General features: G+C 41.0%; 2 protein-coding genes across 2 annotated transcripts in view; both read right to left on the bottom strand.

Annotated features, from left to right (window-relative positions):
• cmc1 (C-x(9)-C motif containing 1) overlaps window positions 1-8,971 on the bottom strand; it is a 63,127-nt gene extending 54,156 nt beyond the window's left edge. The window contains exons 1-2 of the mRNA XM_077526703.1: window positions 8,792-8,971; window positions 8,414-8,506 (exon numbers count right to left, since the gene is read on the bottom strand). Coding sequence (XP_077382829.1) covers window positions 8,414-8,506; window positions 8,792-8,828 — 130 coding nt within the window. The 5' untranslated portion in view covers window positions 8,829-8,971. The remainder of the gene's footprint in view (window positions 1-8,413; window positions 8,507-8,791) is intronic.
• Window positions 8,972-16,593: 7,622 nt separating this feature from the next.
• Window positions 16,594-22,444, bottom strand: part of LOC144022433 (eomesodermin-like) — an 11,090-nt gene continuing 5,239 nt past the window's right edge. The window contains exons 4-6 of the mRNA XM_077527213.1: window positions 20,921-21,076; window positions 20,685-20,746; window positions 16,594-17,368 (exon numbers count right to left, since the gene is read on the bottom strand). Coding sequence (XP_077383339.1) covers window positions 16,594-17,368; window positions 20,685-20,746; window positions 20,921-21,076 — 993 coding nt within the window. The remainder of the gene's footprint in view (window positions 17,369-20,684; window positions 20,747-20,920; window positions 21,077-22,444) is intronic.

Here is a 22,444-nt window from a genome sequence, read left to right as displayed (position 1 = left end):
TTACCACTAGGTGGCGCTATATGTATAACTGAATTTTATCATACAGATGTTTTCAGGCCGTGACTATTACGTTGCCTGAGAAGTTTGAGATTTTTTGGAGCTTGAACAGGGGAGTTATTAAGTATTTGCTCTTTCTGGACAAATGAAATTTTAAAGGCAATATTTGATGCCCCGCCCCCATCATATAGTATTTCGAAAAGGCAAGATATTTTGCCCAGTTGTTTTCTCAGGTCTTGAGATGATAAATGCCAAGTTTGAAGTCAATTGGATGAAAAATGTTTGTAAAGGGGGAAAAAGCATGACCACAGTGAATGTGCCAAAACAGGCCAAAATTGGACATTAAAAAATTCATAGCTCACTTCCTGTACATTTTAGCTACATGGTCCCAATAGACTTTTTTGTGCGTCTCGGTGTGCTACACGTGCCTGCCAATTTTCGTTGCTCTAGCTCAAACGTGCCGGGCTTGGTTTTTATTTTTCTATGCTAGGGGGCGCTATAGAGTCGCATTGTTATGACAACTTCATAATATCACATTTTTCGCCGGGCCTGAGGAGCGTGCAAAGTTCAGTGAGTTTTGGTGAATGTTTAGGTACCCAAAATTGCGATCGTTTGCGGAGAATAAAGAAGAAGAAGAAGAAGAAGAAGAAGAAGAAGAAGAAGAAGAAGAAGAAGAAGAAGAAGAAGAAGAAGAAGAATTTTTACTAAAACAATAGGGACCTCGCAGCGGTCGCTGCTCGGGCCCTAATAATAATAATTTTTACAAAAACAATAGGGACCTCGCAGCGGTCGCTGCTCGGGCCCTAATAATAATAATTTTTACAAAAACAATAGGGACCTCGCAGCGGTCGCTGCTCGGGCCCTAATAATAATAATTCTTACAAAAACAAGAGGGACCTCGCAGCGGTCGCTGCTCGGGCCCTAATAATAATAATAATAATAATTTTTACAAAAACAATAGGGACCTCGCAGCGGTCGCTGCTCGGGCCCTAATAATAATAATAATTTTTACAAAAACAATAGGGACCTCGCAGCGGTCGCTGCTCGGGCCCTAATAATAATAATAATTCTTCCAAAAACAAGAGGGACCTCGCAGCGGTCGCTGCTCGGGCCCTAATAATAATAATTTTTACAAAAACAATAGGGACCTCGCAGCGGTCGCTGCTCGGGCCCTAATTAAAATGGCGGACATCCTGTTAAGTTTTGCATATGACTCCCATAGACCTTTTTTTTTTTTTTTTTTTTGTACATTGAGGGATGTTACATATGATATGACTACAAATTTTTGTAGCTCTAGGTGAAACGTACAACCGGGAATGCTTCATTAAGATAGATTATTTTTCCCCCCTTTGCAAACAGTGCATGCCACGGCAATAGCGTGCAACGAAATAAATAGCTTTTAATAACTTTTCATCTTTAACAACTTAAGATGAAACACGGCAAGTTAAAAGACGATCGAGTAAATTCTGTAGGAGTTCGTTAAAATATGACCCCTATAAAACAGCCAAACAAATAGCAACAAATTTCAAAGAAATCTAGAGCTGCGAGCGGCTATAAAGGGCCCTCGCAGTCCAGGCCACTTTGGGGTACTTGCACGTTGGGGTATTGGCACATTGGGGTACTGTCACATTGGAAGCAGAATTTCTTTGAAAATGGCATAATAAACCTTTACATGCGGATTTTTTTTTGCCAGGTGTGATGAGTGTGTAAAGCTCACTAGGATTTGGTGAATGTTAGTATCTGCAAAAATCTGCGTCCTTTTTTATTTTTAGGCAATGAGTTGCTCTGATTGGTATTTTTTGTAAAAGTATATGAACACATCATCGTTCGTTGTACTCATTGTACAATATTGCTTTTATAGAGGCTATTAAAAATAATAAAAATAAAAAGTACATATGTTTGGATAGGTCTGATGCTAGTGAACATTTTAAGTGGTGGAAAGTAAAAGCATATTCATAAATGACTTAGTTATTACACTTACAATGAGTTTACAAATTTTGTACAAAATACTGTATGTGGGATATTTTTTTCCAAATACTTTCAGGCCTTGACTATAAACATTAGGGGTGTGCCAAAAAATCGATTCATAAAAGAATCGAGATTCTCATTTATGAATCGAATCGATATTAATATCCAAAAATCGTTTTTATTTAAATTACAAATGACGAAGAAGGGTAGCCTACCTGCTGTTTTTGTGGAAAAAGGCACTTACAATACAAAATTAATAAATGTTTAAAAAAAAAAAAAAAAAAAAAAAGACACTTTAATGTCTCTTTGTCATTTTGTTTTGCAAAGCAGACTGGAGTAGATCATGATATTGTTGTGCATATCTGTAAATTGAAGCAGAAATCATTTGGCAATCAAATCATTTTGAATCGGAAAGCGTTTGAATCGAGAATCGAAAATCGATTGTGAATCGAAAATCGATTCAGAATCAAATCGTAGACCCAAAAATCGTAATCGTGAGACAGTCAAAGATTCCCAGCCTAATAAACATACATGTCAAGTTTGGTATTTTTTGAAGCATGTACCGGGGAGTTATTAAGCATATCCTTTTTCATTGTGAAACGCAAGATTTGATGCCCCGCCCTCATCATATAGTATTTCGAAAAGTCAAGATTTTTTTTCTCCTGTTGTTGGCCCAGATCTTGACATGGTCCAGGTAAAGTTTGAAGTAAATTAGATGAAACGTGTCGGAGAATTGGGCAAGAGTATGGCCCCTGTAAATGTCTGATGCCAATAAACATTTTGAGTGGTGGAAAGTGAAAGAATATTCATACACGACTTAATTATCTCACAATGAGTTTACAAATTTTGTATAAAATACCGTATGTGTTTTTTGTTTTTGGTTTTTTTGCCTCTAAAATGGGCCAAGTGTACCCTAAAATAGACAGGAAGTGAGGTATGAGTATTTGAATGTCCAATTTTGGCCCATTTACAGGGGTCATACTTTTGCCCCCTAATCCTACACGGTTAACCCGACTGACTTCAAACCCGGGCTGTACCATCTCAACACCTGGGACAACATCATGGTAAAAAAATCAAAAGTTTTTGACATACTATATGACGGCGGCGGAGTATCAAAATTAGAGTTTCAAATTTCTTACTTAACGAAGCATTGCCGGTTGTACGTTTAATCTAGAGCTACACAAATTAGTACACATATGTAACAGACTATGACCTACAAAAAAAGTCTTTTGGTGCCATTTGCTAAACCGAACAGGAAGTCAGCCAGAGTCAGGGCATCAAATTTTACATTTCAAAATTCTTACTTATGAAGCATTCCCGGCTGTACGATTCACCTAGAGTTACAAAAATTTGAAGACCTATGTAACAGCCCTCGAGGTACAAAAAGCTCTTTTTGAACCATATGCTAACAGAAAGTCTGCCATTTTGATTTACTTTGGAACGTGTTGCCATATTTTGGGCAATTTCATAGGGGTCTTATTTTAACAAACTCCTCCTACAGAGTTTATCCGATCATCTCCAAACTTGGGGTGATTCATCTTAAGATGTTGTAGATTAAAAGTTATTGAAAGCTTTTTATTTCGTCGCACGCTGTTGCCGTGGCATGCACAGTTTGCAAAGGAAAAAATTCTTTCTTAATGAAGCATTCCCAGTTGTACAAAGCAGCTAGAGCTACGAAAATTTGTAGACATGTGTAACAGCCCACAATGTACAAAAAAAAGTCTCTTGGTGCCATGTGCTAAACCCAACAGGAAGTCCCCCAGGGGCCGGGCATCACATTTTGAGCTAAAAAAAAAAAAAAAAAAAAAAACTCCTCTTTAACGAAGCATTCCCGGTTGTACGTTTCACCTAGAGCTATGATAATTTGCAGGCATACTTAAGAGCCTACGATGTACAAAAAAAAAAAAAGTCTCTTGGAATCATTTGCAAAACCAAACAGGAAGTCCACCATTTTGATTTACGATGGAATTTGTAGCCATTTTTTGTGGCCTTTTTTAGGGGTCATATTTTAACGAACTCCTCCTACAAAATTCATCCGACCGTCTTCAAACTTGGTGTGTTTCATCTTAAGATGTTTTAAGATGCAAAGTTATCGAAAGTTTTTTATTTTGTCGCACGCTGTTGCCATAGCGATGCATTGTTTGCCAAGTGCTGCTTTTTTTTGTCTATATATGTGTGAAAACTCATGAAACTTTGCGCACACATCAGACTTGTAATGATCATTAATTTTTAGAGATTTCTTGTGCAATTTGCAATAAATTGCGCTCTCTAGACATTTTTATGGTGCATTTCCGATTGTATGATTCAAGCGCTATATAACTAAATATGACTTGACTTAGATTTGTGAAAACTGGGAGGCATACCTATTAGCCTAAGACCTACAAAAAGTATTCTGTAGCCGTATGCTAAACCTAAAAGGAAGTCCGCCATTTTGAATTTATTTTGGGAATTGCTCACCATCTTTGGCCTTTTGATAAAACTTTGCACACACAAGGCTTGTCAAAAACATTTTAGATGGTCCTTGTCCTATTGGACAGTACCCCAACATGCCAGTACCCCGACATGCAAGTACCCCAACGTGGCCCAGGTTGCGAGGGCCCTTTATAGCTGCTCGCAGCTCTAGTTTCATTTATTTTTCTTCCTCTGAATGTTAACTAGTTTGTTGATGCTTATGTGTTGCCTGTCCTTGCGTGAAGCACATTGAGTTGCCTTGTGTATGAAATGTTCTATACAAATAAACTTGCCTTGCCTTGACTATACAACTATATTCGCTCCCAAAGTCCCCTCTTTATATCTTTTTTGCAAACTTTGCAACGAGCCGAGTGCCTATCGCCGGCTACCTCATCCAACCAGCTGGAATTCGAAGTCGGGAATTTCGAGTTAGTTCTTGTTGGCCTGGCATTTACCCATTTTCTTACAAATTGACTCTCCACAGTTCTGACTCGCTAAAAATAATTGTCCGCACTCCCCGTTCAGACAAGCTCACTGCAATATCTTGGCGGAAAGTCGGGAACGTAAACTTACAATGTACGTTTCCCGGTAGTGGACAGAGTACCGAGTCACCTAATAAATGACAAAAACAAATGTTTCGATTAGCTTTACTCACTAGCGTTACATTGCCAGAGCTGTACAGTACACCTCTGGACGCGGCCGCTTCATTGACATTCACACACACCAGAGATATTGCTTTGCTTCACTTACTTACATTATGGCAAAAGTCCTCTCAGAAAAAGAAAACGTTTCAGCATCGCAATTAACTGGCCACAACTGTGCTAATGATGCTTTGGCTAATATCAATAGTAATGTCTTCTGTTGTTTTGGTATACAGTTCAACAAATGTAACAAAAACAAATAAGTGAATACATACCAACCCAGTTGTGCCAAGCTCACCACCCTGCCCATTTGTTTGTTTTTGTCCCGGTAGTGTTAGCTTAACATGTTGAGCTCGGGATGCCCGCAGACAGCAACAACGATAATTCCTCCCCCTCCTGTTGTCGTATCTCGCGGCAAAACAAGCAGCGGCTCGTCTAATCTCACCAACCTTCTCATTTGCAGAGTAAGAGCTAGCGCATTTAGCGGCAGCGGCAGCTGTCGTGGCTTCGGTGACGTCACTTCCGCCTATGCCGTGGCACCAGCGACTTCACTTCCGCGTATTGCCGCGGCATCACGTATGTCACTTCCGCTTATGTCGCGGCATCGGTGGCTGCCGTTGCCTTTCCTCTTTCCCTCGGGACATGTCGCGACTCCATTCGACTTGGTGCCGCTGCCATTACTCATTGTATGCATTTATAAATGGATTACGAGGCTTTTTGTGTGTGTTTGTTTTGTTTAGTCACTTTGCTAAACACTTCACTTCCTTATTTTCGATGTTTTTTTTTTGTTTTTGTTTTTTTAATTATTATTATTTATTTAAGTGCTCTGGAAATTAAGTTGAATTAAGGTATTGCACTCCATCATGAGCAATCACTTCCGTGGACCGGTCCATATTTGGAACGGTGCCAGGGAGATGTCAATCCGCCATTGTGACACGGCTCAATATACTGAGCTGCATATAATACTGGATAGCCAATAAACCGTTCACGCCGGCGCAAGCCGTTGAAGCCACAGAGCTGTCAGCTATCCAGTATTACATACAGATCAGTGGCCCAGCGCAGCCGCCATTGTGGCCACAATGGCCGACAGGAATAGGACCATATTTGGATGTCAAAGTGTTTTTGTTGTTGTTTTTTTTTTAAATCAATCTTTATTGTACAAATGTTTTAAACATACACATCTATATGAAAAACAAATATATACATGTGGGATACGTGACGAAAAAGGTTAATGCTGTTGAAATATATTAGATAGATTGATAGATAGATAGATAGATAGATAGATAGATAGATAGATCATGGGTTCTCTCTCTCTCTCTAGTGTGCATAATGTGACCAATGATGTCCTGCTTGAGTATTTGTAATTTCAGAGTTCAATAAATTGTTTGAAAACGTATCTCATTCAAATCGTACATATTTGTTTATAAATGTGTCATTGCATGTCATTCCTGTGTAAGTCATAAGATGTCGCTGTTGCATTTGACATGTTGCCTTCGCTCAACAGAGTGCATTACTTGTCTCATCTTGGCTGTACTGCATTGTATTCTGTGTTCAATAATAATAAACCACCTAACACAAAAAAAAACAAAAACAAAAAAAAAATTCGTGGACCGGTCCATATTTGGAACGGTGCCAGGGAGATGCCACAATGGCGGACGAGCCCCAGCCGCCATTGTGGAATCCAAATATGGTCCTATTCCTGTCGGCCATTGTGGCATCTCCAGATGCCACAATGGCGGCTGCGGCTCGTCCGCTGGGCCACTGATCTGTATGTAATACTGGATAGCTGACAGCTCTGTGGCTTCAACGGCTTGCGCCGGCGTGAACGGTTTATCGGCTATCCAGTATTATATGCAGCTCAGTATATTGAGCCGTGTCACAATGGCGGATTGGCATCTCCCTGGCACCGTTCCAAAAATGGACCGGTCCACGGAAGTGATTGCTAATGATGGGGTGCAATACCTTAATTCAACTTAATTTCCAGAGCACTTAAATAATAATAATTTAAAAAAAAAAACAAAAAAAAAAAACATCGAAAATAAGGAAGTGAAGTTTTAGCAAAGTGACTAAACAAAACAAACGCACACAAAAAGCCTCGTAATCCATTTATAAATGCATACAATGAGTAATGGCAGTGGCACCAAGTCGAATGGAGTCGCGACACCACCAGAGGAAAGGCAACGGCAGCCACCGATGCCGTGACATAAGCGGAAGTGACGTACGTGATGCCGCGGCAATACGCGGAAGTGAAGTCGCTGGTGCCGCGGCATAAGCGGAAGTGACGTCACCGAAGCCACGACAGCTGCTGCTGCCGCTAAATGCGCTAGCCCAGGGATGGGCAATCTCGGTCCTCGAGGGCCGGTGTCCCTGCAGGTTTTTGAGGCTTCCGTTTTCCAACACAGCTGATATATGATCAGCTCATCAGCAAGCTCTGCATAAGAGGGATAACGATCTCGTTGATTGGAATCAGCTTGTGTTGGAAAACGGAAACCTCAAAAACCTGCAGGGACACCGGCCCTCGAGGACCGAGATTGCCCATCCCTGCGCTAGCCCTTTCTCCATTTGCACCGCCCCACGTACCCCCCGCCCGCCCGCCCGCCATGCTCCCGCCCGCCTGAACTACATTGAACTACAATGCAAACACACCCCCTCAAATGCCTCCTCCACTTTGAGCGCGCAAATAATAGAAAACGCAACACGCACATTTTTTGTTCTTTTTCTTTCTTTCTACGGGAGCAGACACTTCTCGGAATGTAAGGAGTGGATGTAAGAATTTTAGACTTGGGTAAATTACATTTTAGACCTAGGATGAAAATATGGCTGTTTTTTAAGACAATTAAAGCCTAAAATTTAACTTTCTGAATTTTAGACTTTTTAAGACTTTTTTTTTTTTCTATCGATGACACACCTCTTTTTTTCTCAATTTCAACATTTCCTTTGTTTTTAATTAAGTTAATATTGTACATATCGATGTTATTGCTCAATATCAGGTCATGGAATCTATTCACCTCACAAGTGAAACGTGAATTGGTGCTGTTATAGTGAAACATCTTTGAACTGTTTATGATAATAATAATAATAATAATAATTATTATTATTATTATTATAAAAACATCTTTTAAACTGCATTTGAATTTTTATTTTTTTATTTTTTGAAAACCGGATGTCGTTCTCCGTGCCAGCGGATGTTATTGTTCGTGCCAGCGTCCCTTCGCGCACACTACCGTAAATTCTAGAAAAGGTCGAACAGATAAAATGAACTGCGGCTGGCTTGGCTGCGTGAAAAGAAAAGGCGGCTATGTTCACCGCAGTACTCAGAGGGCTAGTTTCTAATCCCAGTCCACCACTGCACGCACCTTCAACTCTGTCGGCGCAGAGCTCCTTAGCTTTCTCCCTCATCATTTTGGGGATGAGCACATCCTTCTCCACATGTCTTAACTTTACCTCCTCTGAAACAGGACAAATATGTTAATTACAAAGGGTACTGCTACTACCGACATTTTGTTCAAGATTGATTTGTTTTCATATAGACATTTATTGCACAAACTCCATTCCATACACCGCTCCACTCAACTTAAATATCGGTGACCGTTTATAGGTTATCTAGCAGCTTTGAGATAGCAACATAGCTTGCCAGACCGACGGTGGAAGTATATAGCAGCGTTTGTGCCTCTAGATAAATTTGCCTTGCGAAAAACTTAAGGTATAAAATGCCATATAATTAAATACAGCACCTGATTTTGTTGCTTCCATTGTTGTAGAGCCGTGCATAACATTACAAAACTCAAGAGTTTCAACGTGAATTGCCAAGCGTTTGTACTTCCGCTGACGTAATTGTGACCGCTGAGTGTGACCACCGAGCTGTATTTATTACTGGATAGCTGAGGGGCTCTGGGTGGAGGAGTGGATATCAATACAGCGGAACCGTTGTCGGTGTCACCCCTGCGCGATCGGTGACCCGCATGCGCAGAAGATCCTATGGAATCTGATTTGTGCCAAAAAAATCGAGCAAAACTTATTGAAGTGTAAACATAACTACAAAGCCTCAAGCAAAACTTCTGGAATCGTAAACGAAACTACAAAAAAATAAATAAAAAAATAAATAAATGTAAAAACTAAAAACTTTTTGAAGTGTTAACAGCTTGAGGAATTGCTTTAAAAAAAATCTCTTTAAATTCTGACATTCGACATGATATATTGTAGAGAACATAAAATTTTCAAATGGAAGCCAGTTGCCCTGATCATCCATTAGGTGGCGTAGTGACCACACTCCTTTCTTTATCCAGTTCTGCAAGAAGATTGATTTTCTGTTACAAAGAACATACTGTATGTTATTCCATATAGGGGATTGATGTGGTGTAAAATTATGTTTATACATAAGTTTCCAGCTGAGCAGGACTTGCTTATGAAAAGATGATAATTTAACTGGCAGTTTATCAACATTGAAATCACACCTAAGGACAAATTCACTACCTCCCATTTTTTCAAAAACACCTTTGGGCATACAGAACCAGATGTTATTATTTTCTATTCGGAAAGATCTTAACAATTTAACTTGAAGCACAGCATTTAAACACTCAAAATCAATTCCACCTTCTTTATATTCTTTCACAATTTTAGATTTTTTCAGATAGTTTATATACATATATATATATATATATATATATAGGATATACATCGAAACCCTCATTGAAGGGGTCGAGTCACGGAAGGCCAATAAAAGCAAGCAGGGCGAGTTGCAGGGCGCACAGTAGCAGATTTTTTCTCTTTTTTTTAAGACGAAAAAAAAATACTGTGATTAAAAAAAATAAGAATAGTAATAATAAAAATAATCCATACACCCATCCATTTTCCTAACCGCTTACACTTTTATTGTCTTTACTCAGACTTATACTAAATTGTCTCAAAATTAGGCGATCTATAGGCCCCCCTATTATTGTTGTTAATATTACCAATGTGTTGCTTATGGAGCTTCATCCAGAATCACGGCTAAGACTTTAGAAAATAATTTCCCATCTAGATTCAATAAAGAAATAGGCCGATAAGAGCCCACCTCTTCACTATCTTTACCCTTTTTATGTATCACAGTAATAACTGCATCTGTAAGTGTTGGTGGAAGGACCCGATCCAGAAGAGCTTGAGTAAATGTTTTGTGGAGAGATGGGCTTACAACATCACTATATTTTTTTATAGAACTCACTCGGAATTCCGTCTGGTACCGGAGCACGATTATTCCTCATTGAAGTAATAGCTTTTTGTACTTCATCAAGTGTAATTTCGGAATTCAATTGCGCTATGTCGCTTTCCTCCAAATGGGGAAATGAACAACTGTCTACAAATTCCGTCATCATGTTTGGAAATATATAAATTTTGATAGAACTGGAAAACTCTACCATTAATGTCTCTAGGGCCTGTGAGAACCTGGCCATTAGTGGATTTAATATAATATATTGAACGGTCATTATCTTGTTTCCTAAGCTGCCTCGCCAGGAGTTTATGTGGTTTATCACCAAGTTCAAAATATTTTGTTTTGTATACATAAATGCTTTACAAATCTTTTCCGAGAGGAGAAACTGCAATTGAAAGTCCCATTGAATTACAAAACAGCGACGCTCACAGGACCATGGAAGAACTGCCTGGTGAGTGTGGGGTGGGGGTGGGGGTGGGGGAGAGGGTCGTTAGAACACTGCCAAAACTCCGCAAATCCTCATAACTTCATACTTGAAACTTGAAGCCACGCGGTGGTCATGTGGTTGGGAGTAGGAAGTGTACTTCAGTCCAATCGTCTTTTCTGTTTGCTGAGCAAGGTGGGTCTAAAACTTTGTGGCCAATTGTACGGACTTAAGTTCAGTTTCAAAACAACATTGAAAACATTTTCAGTCTTTCAATCAATGCCCAGGGAAAACAATGCCAAAATGCCTTTTTTAAACGTGGCTTGTGGCCGTTTTGAGCCTCTGAAAGTTTGTGGATGAAACACTGTAAAATTAAATTTGGGGAAAAAAAAGTTGTCTTTTTGAATGATTTAATATGCTTTTGGGAGATTCAAACCCACTTTTCAGGTTTGGAAATATTTTTGAGAACGTTCAGAGTTTACAGGTTTCAAAAATGGGAAACAAATAAATGCCTAGAGAGAACAATGCCAAAATGCCATTTTTGAAACTTGGCTGGTGGCGTTTTGAACCTCTGAAATTTTGTGGGTGAAACACTGTAAAGTGTCAACTTCCGCTTACCCGCAGGACTTAAATCGGGAAATATGTCCTGATCGACTCTCCAATCAATGGGTCAGTAATTCCCCTTTTCCCTCACCGGCTCTAAGGCGTCAAAGTGAGGGGACGAGAATTAGTTAAGCCGATATATCGAAGTGGACTCACCTAGGTTTGTTCACTGTCTTCTTATCATGAGGTCAATCCGTTTTCATCCACCTATTACTCCTGAATGAGCAACCACACGAACCCAGGAATAATAGACTGAACACCTCACTTACTTGGCAGCTCCACCTCTCTTAGTTGTTTGCATTTGTTATTGACCTAGTCATTTAATAATCCTTGTTAGGATCATACGGACTTGTTTCATATAAAGCAGGAGTATTTGACTTTATTAATACAAATGGAAAACATTCATCAAATGTTATTAAAATGCATTTACCTCTTTTCCAAGCGTCCGTTACTGCTGTCCGTCTCGAAGGAAAATAAGGAGGTCTTATAAAATGACCTGGACTTAGCAAAACGTCCCAAAAATAATAAAACAAAACCGAAAGAAACAAATAAAATAATTAAAGCAAAAATTGTCTTTCAATATTTTATTTCAATAATAACAGGAATATAAAACAATTTTTAAATTCTTTAATGCGCGTTCGCCAAACACCAGGCGCAATTATAAATTTCAAAAATCACAAATACAATAAAAATTAAAATTAATAAAATATAAAATGAAATAGGAAAAGGGAAATCAAACATAATCATTTAAACCTTTGAATAGAGCCTTCTAAGATTGATCACTTCTCTAAAGAGCTCAAGACCTAAATTTAAAATAAGACGTTTTTGGCTAAAAATAAATTTGAAGATATGGGAGTGTATTAAATGGCTCCGTCCCTACACGCGATTAACCGTTCATAACTTCCTTTTAAACATCTTATTTAATAAAGCGTTGTACATTACCCAATTTGGTGAGAAAAGTCCCCGCTCGCAGCTAACAGCCAAAGGTCCTCCGAGAAAAACCTAAGTCCTATCACTCTGCTGAACAGTTCTCTAACAACACACTCCTTACAGGTCTATCGCAGGGAAAAGTCGAAGAGCCTCGATCCTCACAAGGAACGAACTTTTATAACCTTGGTTGCGTGTCACAGCTTCCTCTTGGTGAAGGTGTCCTTCCGCAAGTCTTTCCAGTCACTTGTAGTCCCTTTGCATATCAATGCGCTGAGACAAGTTAGGGCATGTTGGGACGTGTTAGGGCATGTCCACAGCCACATACAGTTGAGTGAGTGACAAGCACATAACATTGGAGCTCATTCTTTACACAAGCGCACACAGGAAACTGGTTACTAAGCTACGCACACCACAGAGCTTAGTCAGTTCCTGTTTAAACAAAAACACATTTCAGCCTACGTGGGGCTATATGCACTCATTTACACGTGGGGCAATATACTCATCCTACGTGGGGCACTACGCCATCTTACGTTGCCATATGCCATCTTACGGGGGGCAACATGCTATACGTGGGGCAAGACGCCATCTTACGTGGCCATATGCCATCTTACGCTGCCAAAGTCTCGGCTGCAATTCAATATGGAGCCAAAAAAGTTCCTATTACAATTCTAACGGTCCTGGCTCTTATTTAATATTTATAATCATCAAATCAATGACAATATGTGATAACATTCTTAACCAAACTATGCAAGCATGAATAATATGTATATACATAACATGTTAAATCCCAAACCTCTCAGGGAATCTCAACAGGTTGATTCTTTCTCATTTGTTACACATCTTGCATGACAATGCTGAGAGAAAACATCTTTTCATACAGGCAATCATGATACTCAATGCAGTTACAGCAATCTTATCAGCGATAATAAACAGTATCGCATGTAATTAAAAGAAAAGAAAAGACAGCAAAGTTTCACAGTGGCTTCAATGTGCTGTAAGCATTGATCCATATTTCAGGTTAACAATTGTCGAGTAAAAATTGTATATTGTGTGTGCTATTACTCAATTCAGGATACCTTTGTTTATTTATTTAACCGTGGGGCTTTATCACTACAACGTGGGGCCACCTACTCTCTTTAACTTGTGGCTTGATAAGGTTCAAAATGTGGGGCTAGGATGAGGATCTTATCAAAACGTGGGGCTTACTTAAAGCTAACGTGGGGCTTAAGGTTAATTTGGGCCTTGCTAGGGATGACCTATCCTTGCTAAGCAGGCGGCTCCGGTTGCTTAGGTTTGGCGGCATCTGGTGGTTACCTTGAGGTACTACACCCAGAGGCCAAAACATGATCATATCTGCCCTATAGACACCAATTCCTTGATCTTATGGACACCAATTGATCTCTAATTTTAGAATTGAGTTCAGTCCATAATTCGTCATCTAAAAGTACATGATATGGTGCTCCATCTGACCCACTCGACTCCACTCAATTCAACAAAAGTCATACTTTAAAAAAAAAAATGTCTTTCTTTTCTTGGCCTTTTTTTTTTTTTAATTTTAAAACTTTTTCAGTGATTTTTCAGTCATTCAAAAAATATTTTTGGAGATTCAAAAAATTTTTGGGGAGTTTCAAAACATTTTTTCAGTCATACAAAAATGTTTTCGGAGATTCAAACTGAAGTTACGAGGTTTCAAGTATTGGCAGGATTCTGATTCCATACTGGGCCTGCATCCGGCACTCCGATCTTTTTAGTTTTTGGTTTACCCATTTTGTAAACTCACATGAATTACGTTTTCACTATGGTCACTTAAACCAAGTTTGAGTGGCGTTTCAAGCACTCAGGCAAAACTTTTACGCACAAATTTGGCGAGCTACGTCAAGGCACGTCTTCACTCCTCCATTGCTCACTAGCCGCCTATTATGCCATTTTCAAAGAAATTCTGCTTCCAATGTGCCAGTACCCCAACGTACAAGTACCCTATCATGGCCCGGGCTGCGAGGGCCCTTTATAGCTGCTCGCAGCTCTAGTTTACAAATATTCTTTTACTTTCACCACTCAAAATGTTCACTGGCATCAGACCTATCCAAACATATGTACTTTTTATTTATTTTATATTTTTTATTTCCTCTATGGTGTAACAACTATTGCCTAGGTCCACTCTACCCTCTAATTTTTTTTTTTTAAGTTTGCTTCTCCTAAAGCAAATTCTCTGCAGTGCATGAATATTCCACTGCCCAGACAGGATCCAAGCCTGGTCAGCTCTGCAGGTGGTCACCCAGCCACCAACAAAACTCTTTTGAAGCCGCTGACCAGGTGACAAAAGAATTTATGCGTCTGCCGAAGGAGTGTATTCAAGCCGTCTTCTCGGAGCCCGAACAAATGGCTCCAATGGTTTGGAATACACAAATGACCGATCAAAGGAATGTTCATGACTTCTTATCAATCACAAAGGGTATTCTGGCGTCTCGCCCTTCCTGGAACGTCTAGATGGAGCAACAGCACCTCCAAGTGGTGAAACTTGGAACTATCCTTAGTGACAATTCACATAAGTAACCGCATTTTACACATTTATACCATGATAATTCTTGACAGACAACTGAACTACGAATGATTCATGTTATATCTTTGTGTGTATGAACATCCTATTTCATTTGTACTCCATAAAGAATGAAAGATAATCAATATCTCTCAGTTCAGTCAGATTAGACAAGTAGAAGTTGCCTCACAAGTTAGTTTATGATGCATTAATTACGATGTGTGTTAAACGGGTTGTGTGGGAAAACTGATTTGCCAGACTGACCAAATTTAATGCCAAATTATTAATCCCTTTAATAATTTTTCTTAAAGTCTGCCCGAGCGAACAGAAGGGTGTGCCACCACCTGCTGAAGCCCCACCCAGAGACTTTAAAAGGACGAGCAGACCCTCGCTCTCGCTCTTGCTCTCTTCCTGCTCTCCCGCCTCTTCCAAAAAAAACTCTCTGGCACTACCTGCAAGTGTCCCAGCCTGCTCGAACTCTTTGTTCCAAGAAACTTGCCAACCACGTGGCCTTTTCTTTCCTGGCAGAAACCGTTGCCGAGAGCGGACCCTCGCTCCACGCCACGCCAAAGCAGGTGCAAACGGCAACGCTGACTAAAGACTCTTTTGCTTTTTTTTTTGTTTTGTTTTTTTCTTCACCATCGGTGATTGCCCGCCCGACCTTCGCGGCCCCCGGGGTACACTTGCAACGTACCGCCGGACTCAAGGTTGTGCACCTCAGCCGCTCAGCACCTCACCTGCTATTCGGTGGCGCCCCGCCGCGGTGCTAGCTCACCTCCAACGGCTGGCCTTCCCCGTACGCAGGCGCGTAGCGGACCGAACTCCAACACCTGGAATCGGGCAGCCGTCCGGCAGAACCAACCTCGCCAAGTCGACCAACCAATCAAGGGACGAGCCGCGCAACTACGTCAGGCCCCTGAGTGGCTCCCTTGCTCACCTGTGGAATAAACCCCCTTTTTTTTTTTGATTTTCTTGCCTTTTTCAACGAACATTGACTATTTTTCCCCCCTTTCAAAAGACCGCCGTTTCTGTTTGTTTCGACGCAACTCCCACTCTCGTAAGTGCGCTTGATTTCTAGCTCGGCGTATCCACTGTGTGCCACTTACGTTTGAAACATCACAAATGTGGCAGGTCAAATTTCTCTTTTCCCTGTTTCTTTATTCATTCGCATTCCTTCCTTATTTTCATTCGCTTTATTTTATCCCTTTTCTTCGGACGGTAGAATAGTTAGATAGGCAGTGCTTTGATTCTGTAGTGTAGCAATCGTGAATAAATGCATGTTTTATGAACTCTATTCCGCCTAAGTCATCTGTGTTTCCGAGTGAATTATTATTCTTTTGTTAGTACAACGAACCACTGAATATCGAGTGTGGCGACTTTAGATTATCAATGACTGATGAAAGAAGGATTTTGGTCGTTGTTTGCTCCTGTTAACCCAAAGCAAAACCAACGTGGTGCCCCAGAGGTTATCGAGGTAAATATAATTTACCTCTGTAACGTCCAGATTATTAATTCGTCCAAAAAACGACCCAATTATCGCTACAATGGACAATAAATGCAATATTGTGCAATGAGTACAACAAATGATGATGTGTATATATACCTTAACAAAAAATACCAATCAGCGCAACTCATTGCCTAAAAACAAAAAAGAAAATTTTTGCAGATCTTAACATTCACCAAAACTCAATGAGCTTTACACATTGATCACATCTGGCAAAACAATTCCATATGTAAAGGTTTATTATGCCATTTTCAAAGAAATTCTGCTTCCAATGTGCCAGTACCTCACCATGCTGCAGCAGACAAATTTGGTGTGTGCATGTAACATAAAAGCTGATTTGCGACAATATGTTCAACAATTGGTGTAAAAGGAATAGTAAGATGCTATTCCTTTGGATGAAGGCGCTTCCTTGCTATAGGAGCCATTGGCAACAGAGACAATGTCCTTGCATTTATTGCCGTCGGGTGAGTCCTCTATTCTTGGCACATGAAGAGACAAACACCTTTGCTTGCAGGCCGGCGTTTCGGAATCACTCTTGTCAAGAGAAAGAGAGGATGGCTGCGTCTCTGCCCAGGAAGATATCAGTCCTCCACCCCTGAACTCATCCTCTAACAGTGGCTTCACCTTATCAGAGTCTTCTGGGAAACCAGCAGCGGGACTGGGCCTCGGGGACCAAGACAGACTTGGAGTCATCTTTCTCTGGTACGCTTCCCTGGAGCCCCACACAGTTGGCATGTCGCTGAAAGGAGAGTCTGGGTAGTAGCTGAGACCATGTGATGTTTGCATGGACAGTGATTTGATACCATAAGGTAGAAGGGAGTTGGAGCATTCTCCCTCGTATGGTGTCGGGCCCAACTTGTGGCTGGCGCTGCAACTAGTCCCATGTTGCATGGAAGTGGCAAACCATCGCTGAGAGGCTCCGTCTTCCGCCTGTGGTGAGAGGAGGCTTCTGGTTTGAGGCACAGCTCGTTCACTGTTGTAGAAACGGTTTTGCGTAAAGTTATTGGTGAACTGGTCCTGTAAGAGGGGCTGCATGGTGTAGCAGGCACTGGGGACAATCTGGTGAGCACGAGGGGAATCTGCCAGGGAAGGGGTGAGGCGGTCATTTTCTGGAGCTGTGTACATCCTGAAAAACAAAAGCACTCATAAATGCTGCAAGGGAGAAGCTACTTTAAAATAAAACTGAGCCCCCGTAACCCTTGTGAGGAATAGGGATGTCGCGATAAGGGCAATATTGTGATATTAAAACTGCCATAATATCATCGTTGTCATGTTCACGATATTTAAAAGGAACACATCTGTTAAAAAAGTCAGTTTGATTTCCATTTGTGCTGTTCTAGCCCCCTCTAATGCCTAGTTTTTTGTGCCATTTAATCTTCATTCGGGATGTTTTGGCCCTTCTATGTTTAAAATTTACACTAATTGTCAGATGAAGGTGAATGCCTGTGAACTGAGTCAATATGTGGAGGAACTCAATGTGTGCGTGTGTAGCAGAATAGAGATGCTCCTTACCACAAGGGGGCAGAGTGCCTCTAATTAAGCAGGTGCCTATAAATAGGTCAGCACAGCGCCACTCTGCCTCTCTTCCACTTCCGTTTCCTCCTTTACGGAGCTGACGGACGTGACACGTGCGCTGACGTGGTCTGTGTGCGAGTGGTGTCAAACTCAAGTGAAGGTATGCATGCTTTTATCGACTTGGCCCATTTGTGATTTTAGAAACTTACTCTAATACTGCTTGGTTACAGCAAAGTGGTATATGTTGGAGCGTGACTGTTCCCTGGTGTCCGGGTGGGTGCGTGGCGCTTCCTGCAGGTAGGGCGATGGCTGTCCGCCTTGTGCAAGGGCGGGGCAGGGGAACAAGCTTTAATTGCTTTCACCCTGTTGTCCAGCCATTAATCGTGGAGCCGCGCTGGGTGTCTCCTCCCCACGCCGTGACATTGCCATTGTGCGCTCCCTGACTTCACTATTGTGCGCTCCGGTAAGGAGTATAAATTCCTTTTAGTGCTAGTTGTGAAGACCTTTTTATTTCTAATTACTTTGTAATTAATTTGTCTTCCAGTGTGGCACTACTCTGGGCCATACTGCTGTCTTGGCTTTTTATCATCTTAAAACTGGATTTTAAACACCGGTTACCTCCCTGACAACTTCCCCTCCTGTTTGGGCGGTGACCTGGGTTGGCTGCACTGTTGGGACCGACCCAGGCGAAGTGTTGCCGTCGCAGAGCCGTTCCATTTATTGAACATTTTTAACTGTTTGGATTCTTTGTTTTATATTAATAGTTTTTTTTTATTTGTTTGGTCCTTTTAACAGTATGGGTATTCTATATGTGTTTAAGATTGTTTTTATTTTTGTTCTGCCAGATGACTTTGGGTGATGTGATGTGGGTTGTTTGCTTCTTTTAATTTGTTTTTATCGTTGACAGGTACTGAGGGCACCTTGCGGCAGCAGTCCCCCTGGTAGTGGTCCCGTTTTTTCCACTTATTTGGTTTGCTGTGTCACGGGTGCTGTGTCGTGTTTGGAGTTCCCCTTTTTATTTGGTCCCGCTGTCGTGGTAAGTCCCCCAGTCCTGTGGTGTTTTTAGCAGTCCCACACCACTTTTTTTTGTTGTCAGGTTGTTTTTATTAAACTTTTAATTTGTTAATAAAGTCATAATATTTTGGAATCGCATCTTGTCCTGTGGATGTTTAAACTGCGTGCCTTTTATTTGTGAAGCTTGTTTTAGACTCCTGGGGTGCAAGTCCCCCGGTGGCGTTGTCCCCCACTAACTAAGCCACTTTGCCACATGTGCATTAACAAGCGCCTCTATATTGTTATTGTAGGTGGTTTATATGCATTGCTGTTATGTACAAAACCACAATATTGTAATTTTTGTATGAGCTTTTTTTTATTTTATTTTATTTTTTTTATTTATTTTTTTTATTTTTTTTTATTTTTATTTTTTTTACAATATTCTAGGGCTGGGTATCAATTCAGATTTCCAGATTCGATTCACGATTCACATCGAATTTCGATTCAGTTGAGGAACTCATGAAGTACCTAATTTAGACAGTCAAAATACCAGTGATGCAAATAATAGAAACTTCTTGCTCCAATTTATTGCATTAGTAAAAATATGAATATTTACATTAAGAATTGAATCCATTGGAGTTACATTAATTCATTCAGTGGCAGCCATTTTCACTGAAGCAAGTCCCTTTGCTCCCGACTGTTTTACTGGATTTTGACTGATATTGCAAGGCCCACAGAATATTGTGTTCTATTACTATAAAAACATGAACGTACCAAAAGATTAGTCTCTTATTTCATCAGGAAAAAAAACTGTTTCTATCTGTTTCCATTTTGCAGCAATTAGCATTAGAATATAGCTAAGTTTCATCATTATTCACAAAACTGTTTAAAACAGTGGGAAACAGAAGTTGTTGCAACATGGCCCTGGTTGGTCTCTTATACTCTGCTGCCACCTGCTGTCCGTTTTTGTAATACCTACCATTGCTTCAAGCATTCTCTTCAGTTTAGAGGCTGCATCAAAGCCTTCTGTATGCTCTAGCATAAAAAAAAACATACATATAAATACGTCTTAGGGACCATGTTAATAATTAAAATAGAACATATTTATACATTTTTGGGAGCAAATGAGTTACCGATAATTTATTTAACATGGCTTTATAAAAATAAATAATTTAAATCAATTACTACTACAGTACAGGCTGTGTAAATAAAGTGACAAAAAACACTGACACTCATGACATTCACATTGTTGTGACAGTTTTTGTGCAATGAAAATGTTCCGTTGGTGGTTGAGGGTAGGGGGTGGTTGGGCAGACGATCGATACTGGCTTCTCCGTGCGTGTAAGTGGCGCAGGCTCGGTGTCGGATGTGTTGTGTGTGTGTGTGTGGGGGGGGGGGTATTAATAAATCGATACATGGTTTTACGTATTGAACGTAGGGATATGAAAAGGCGTATCGATACAATATTGATATATCGCTACTTTAAACCCAGCCCTAATTGTGACCGCCAACCTCTCCACAATACTGTGATAATTATCCTATCGTGAGCTTCATATCGTGATATCGTTTCGTGATGTTTGGATATCGTTAAATCCCTAGTGAGGAATATGTGAATGGATGAACCTGCAGCTACCCATTTTTTGTAACATTCAACTATGATCACTCTCTCTGTCTCTCTCGCTCTCACACACATGAACACTCACACACACACACAGTACAGTAGCGTACAGTAATATACTTTTTTTATTCAGTTCATTTGCAAAAAAAAAAAAAAAAAAAGTTATTCTTTTTAATATGTTGATTAGGTTGGGGGAACTAAAAAAATCTCTTTAGAAAATGACCAAGCTTCCTTGACACTGCTTAATTTTCGTGTGGCAAAATATTTTATATTTTTCAACCATATTTGGCAACAGGAAATATAAATCAATACTCACGAATCATAATTATCTCTGAATCCTTTGGCAAAAGGGTTGTGGTCAATTTTCAGCTGTGTAATCTACAGATAAAATACAACAGAATATAAGGAATTGCAGTACTGTGTAATCATTCTTTTGAGGGAAACAATACATTATGCTCTATTACTGAAATTTAAATAATCATCACCATTAACACTTTCAACAACACATCCAACAGAAAAACAACTAGCATTTTTTTTGTGTGTGTTGCTTACATCAGTGTTCTGGTAAGCAGTGACTGCTATGAATTGGGTCTCTGGAAATATGAAGCTCTGAGTCTTTGGATTGGCGTTGTCTTCCATACTGTTCTCTGTCACCTCCACGACGTGCACCCTGGGCTGGTACTTGTGTAAGGATTGCAGGATGATCATCTGCAGACAACACACACACACACACACACGCACACGTTTTTGGACAGTTTTGCTTTTATCTTATTACAGCCCAAATAATTCACAATTGGTGATTTATTTTATTATTTATTATTTAGCACATATGTTGCTGGAAAATAAGTGCTTTGGTAGTTATTTACAAAAGTGGCATAATTACTGTCAAAACAGTAATTATACATATTTAACTTACACAGTGTGACTTTTCTAAAAAATTAAAATCAGAAGATTTGTGTTGTACAGTGTTGTGCAGAAGTAATTTACATATATGTATACACCAGTGACGCATAATATTTCATTGTCCATCCATCCGTCCATCCATCTTCTTCCGCTTATCCGAGGTCGGGTCGCGGGGCAGCAGCTTTAGGAGGGAAACCCAGACCTCCCTCTCCCCAGCCAATTCAACCAGCTCCGCCGGCGGGATCCCAAGGCGTTCCCAGGCCAGCCGAGAGACATAGTCTCTCCAGCGTGTCCTGGGTCATCCCCGTGGCCTCCCGCCGGTGGGACATGCCCGGAACACCTCCCCAGGGAGGCATCCCAACTAGATGCCCGAACCACCTCAGTTGGCTCCTCTCAACGCGGAGGAGCAGCGGCTCGACTCTGGGTTAGGGTTAGGGTCCCTCCCGGTTGACTGAGCTTCTCACCCGATCTCTAAGGGAGAGCCCGGACACCCTGCGGAGGAAACTCATTTCGGCCGCTTGTATCCAGGATCTTGTTCTTTCGGCCACGACCCACAGCTCTTTCTTCACCACAACGGATCGATACAGAATCCGCATCACTGCAGACGCTGCACCGAGCCACCTGTCAATCTCCCGCTCCATCCTACCCTCACTCGTGAACAAGACCCCAAGATTTTTGAACTCCTCCACTTGGGGCAGGATCTCATCCCCGACCCGGAAAGGGTGGCGTGTCCTCTCCGGGTCGGTCCGTATCTCTATCGGTTTCCTCCGCAGGGTGTCCGGGCTCTCCCTTAGAGATAGGGTGAGAAGCTTGCTCATCCGGCAGGGACTCAGAGTCGAGCCGCTGCTCCTCCGCGTTGAGAGGAGCCAACTGAGGTGGCTCGGGCATCTGGTTCGGATGCCTCCTGGACGCCTCCCTGGGGAGGTGTTCCGGGCATGTCCCACCGGCGTGGGCCCCGGGGACGACCCAGGACACGCTGGAGAGACTATGTCTCTCGGCTAGCCTGGGAACGCCTTGGGATCCTGCCGGCGGAGCTGGTTGAAGTGGCTGGGGAGAGGAAGGTCTGGGTTTCCCTCCTAAAGGTGCTGCCCCCGCAAAAAAAAAAAAAGAAGAAAAAAAATTAATTGTGACTATCATAATTTTTATATCATTTTATAAGCCATTTGGAATGTG

The sequence above is a fragment of the Festucalex cinctus genome, chromosome 7 (assembly GCF_051991245.1).
Source record: "Festucalex cinctus isolate MCC-2025b chromosome 7, RoL_Fcin_1.0, whole genome shotgun sequence".
Classification (NCBI taxonomy): domain Eukaryota; kingdom Metazoa; phylum Chordata; class Actinopteri; order Syngnathiformes; family Syngnathidae; genus Festucalex; species Festucalex cinctus.
Note: the sequence above shows the minus strand (reverse complement) of the source record. Positions and strands in the feature narration are given on the sequence as shown.